Source organism: Maniola hyperantus, chromosome 13 (genome assembly GCF_902806685.2).
Source record: "Maniola hyperantus chromosome 13, iAphHyp1.2, whole genome shotgun sequence".
NCBI classification, from domain to species: Eukaryota; Metazoa; Arthropoda; class Insecta; order Lepidoptera; family Nymphalidae; genus Maniola; species Maniola hyperantus.
In genome coordinates this window covers 15,126,117-15,129,749 of record NC_048548.1, presented here as the reverse complement: position 1 = coordinate 15,129,749, position 3,633 = coordinate 15,126,117, and the positions used below count along the sequence as shown (strand labels likewise).

Here is a 3,633-nt window from a genome sequence, read left to right as displayed (position 1 = left end):
AAGTGTAATTAAATAAGAAAAAACCACTGTTGGACTATACTCAGAAAATTACTTAAACTATCAAACAAAATTTCTAACTATTAGTTATTATTTAGTTAGTTAACCATAAAAAACAGCTTAGTGCTCTTTGCAATGTGTCACTACTTAGAAAATTGTACAATCAGCGGAGTACATTTCATAAAATTCACAAAATTTCTCAAAATATACTGAAATAACTATATAAAAAAAACGTTCGGGCGCCATTTGTAAGGGTGATAAATTGGGCGGAATAGAAATATACCCGGATACGGAATAATCTACCACCTTACAAAGATTAGAGGAAAAAAAATAATTTACTTTACTTGATCTATCTACCTAGTAAAGAATAGAAGCTAGCCGTCGACTCCCTTGTAATGTATATGAGGTGTTATAAATGAAATTTGCTAGATGTTAGGCAAAATTGTTTTTAATGTAACTTTTACCGGGGTCGCTTAATACAAAATGATGGCTAATAATGCTTAGTTATTCTAGCTTAATGCCAAGACTTAATTTAGATACATTAGAATGACTTAGGTAGATAGTACATAAGATCTATGTTTTAAATTTAAGATGCCATTGGCATGGAATAGACAATGACACAGTAAAATTCATAAAATTGTTTCAAAATAAAAGCTCAGTAGTAAAGACAGGGTTCTTACTGTACACATACACTAAGAAGGTTCACTAAACTGTTCCAGGATACAAACATTTGCTTACTTGTAGGTGCGAAGACTGCAATGTAGCTGGACGGCATCGGCCAAGATCCAAAACTCAATTTATTTGATTCTTCACAACCGAAATGTTTCATTACAAAGATTTTCACCAAGTCTTATCCATAGAAATTAAGTTGCCAACGTGAATGTGCAAAAGAAATAAATACGAAAACCGAAAACTAAAAACGGAAACGCAAACGGAAAACGGAAACCCTGCAACAAAGAAAAACAAGATTATAATTTGTGCTGTGTGAAAATTTCGACACGTGGAATTTTCCCGATCAAACACAACTCACCTATTGAACTCCTGGCCACCAATGGTTTTCAGGAGTCCCCCACAACCCATTATCCTCATTTATTTGGGAAGGTAAAATAACTGGAACTGAAAGGGAAAATCATGAAATTAGGATTTTCTCTAACCAAACCGCCATTTTGTCGAATCCACATTACTTGATTTTTCACTCACCATAATTGATGAAACATTGAAATACGTTAGGATGATTAAATTTATAACTATTGTATTTTCCCAGGCGAAGCCATGGGCGAAAAAGAGTGAGATTTTCCTGGAACGAAAAAAATTCGTCTTCACATGTTGACTCCAGAAAAATTCTAAATCTCACCAATCGGTGTTGCCTGACGCAACCCGAGTGTGGCCGCTCTCATTTAGTTTGATCATGAAGCCAATTCATTTTTGAATATTTGCGGAACCTAAGGATATATTATAAGAACCGTTTTGTTAATGACTTAACAATAAACAAATGATATTATGGTTTTATTTAATTATTTTGTTTTATTTTACGACAATTGACAACGAAGCAAACGCCATCTATTGTGGCTCGAATGAACTCTGAACAATCGACCCACGCGTAGTTCTGCACCTTGATGCTAGGTGGCACCAACATACTTTGAACAAAATAGATTTTAATTAAAAGCGAGACGCCAATTAGTAGTTCAAAATTTACAACGTCACACAGGACGACGTGGAGTCCGAGGACGAGAAGGGGTCGCGCATGGCGGCGCAGCGCGAGCGTCGCCGCCGCAAGCGCCGCGGCGCCGACGGCGAGCCCGGCGCGAGTCGCGCGCAGCGCCTCGCGCTCCACAAGCGGGAGAAGAAGACCAAGGCGCTGGAGGTGAGCACACACTGTTGCAGGACGACGTGGAGTCCGAGGACGAGAAGGGGTCGCGCATGGCGGCGCAGCGCGAGCGTCGCCGCCGCAAGCGCCGCGGCGCCGACGGCGAGCCCGGCGCGAGTCGCGCGCAGCGCCTCGCGCTCCACAAGCGGGAGAAGAAGACCAAGGCGCTGGAGGTGAGCACACACTGTTGCAGGACGACGTGGAGTCCGAGGACGAGAAGGGGTCGCGCATGGCGGCGCAGCGCGAGCGTCGCCGCCGCAAGCGCCGCGGCGCCGACGGCGAGCCCGGCGCGAGTCGCGCGCAGCGCCTCGCGCTCCACAAGCGGGAGAAGAAGACCAAGGCGCTGGAGGTGAGCACACACTGTTGCAGGACGACGTGGAGTCCGAGGACGAGAAGGGGTCGCGCATGGCGGCGCAGCGCGAGCGTCGCCGCCGCAAGCGCCGCGGCGCCGACGGCGAGCCCGGCGCGAGTCGCGCGCAGCGCCTCGCGCTCCACAAGCGGGAGAAGAAGACCAAGGCGCTGGAGGTGAGCACACACTGTTGCAGGACGACGTGGAGTCCGAGGACGAGAAGGGGTCGCGCATGGCGGCGCAGCGCGAGCGTCGCCGCCGCAAGCGCCGCGGCGCCGACGGCGAGCACACACCAAGAGGTCCATAGTGTTATTGCAATTGTATGAGTGAAGTGATAATCGGATCATTATTGTTTCAGTGTAAAAAAGAGAAAGGTCTGAATTCGAATGTCCATAACGATGAATGCAAACACTTTCCCAGGAGACGGAGTGGGCGCGGCGCGCGGAGGCGCAGTACGAGCGCGTCGCGTTCGGCGACGTGGTGCACGCGCCGCCCGCGCTGCGCGCGCCGCCGCACGCGCGCCCCAAGCCTGCGGTGAGTGAGCAGCTAACGTGTACATTGTCACGATAAACCCTCGCTTATCGTTGTATGACGACAGGCGGCGGCGCGGAGCGGCCTGCTGCTGGCGGCCATGCTGGGCGGCGGCGGCGCGGAGCTGCGCGAGCGCGCGCGCCTCGACGCCGTGGCGGCCTACCGCGCGCTGAACAAGGAGCGCCGCCTGCGCGACCAGCCCGGCGCCCGGCGCCCGGCGCCCGGCGCCCGCCCCAAGCAGACGTGACACGCTCGTGAGAGACGAGGGGGCGCTCAGCACAACTGCGCACGCACCGCGCCGCACCGCACGCAGCGCGAACTGAGCCCCGCCGCGCCACGCGTATTTTATATGACGTAAAATGACTCCACCGACCCCCAAAATTGTAACTTTTGTGGATCTGTGGGCATCAGTTTTGTCGGAACATTATATGCTATGATATTCGTAAATAAGAACGTCTATTGTAAATATAATTAATATTTAATAGGAATTAGTTTCATTCCCTCGATGAAACCCGGAACTCCTTCCTTGTGATTTGGGTTTTTTTTAAAAATTTCGTTTAAAAAATGTGTATCGAATATATCGATACCGCTTAGTTGGGTGAATGTGTACCTCATTTCGGCGGCCAGGCGTACAACACGTCAAGAATATATCGATACCGCTTAGTTGGGTGAATGTGTAACTCATTTCGGCGGCCAGGCGTACAACACTTCAAGAATATATCGATACCGCTTAGTTGGGTGAATGTGTAACTCATTTCGGCGGCCAGGCGTACAACACTTCAAGAATATATCGATACCGCTTAGTTGGGTGAATGTGTAACTCATTTCGGCGGCCAGGCGTACAACACTTCAAGAATATATCGATACCGCTTAGTTGGGTGAATGTGTA

The 3,633-nt window shown here is 48.9% G+C and overlaps 1 protein-coding gene across 1 annotated transcript; it reads left to right on the top strand.

Annotated features, from left to right (window-relative positions):
• Window positions 1-1,705: 1,705 nt before the first annotated feature.
• On the top strand, window positions 1,706-3,228 carry LOC138403207 (uncharacterized; the record flags this gene model as incomplete). Its single annotated transcript, XM_069502749.1, has 4 exons — window positions 1,706-2,009; window positions 2,043-2,389; window positions 2,634-2,747; window positions 2,812-3,228. Coding segments are annotated over 4 exons (945 nt in total), but the record flags the coding sequence as incomplete, so codon positions are not given.
• Between the last annotated feature and the right edge of the window lie 405 nt (window positions 3,229-3,633).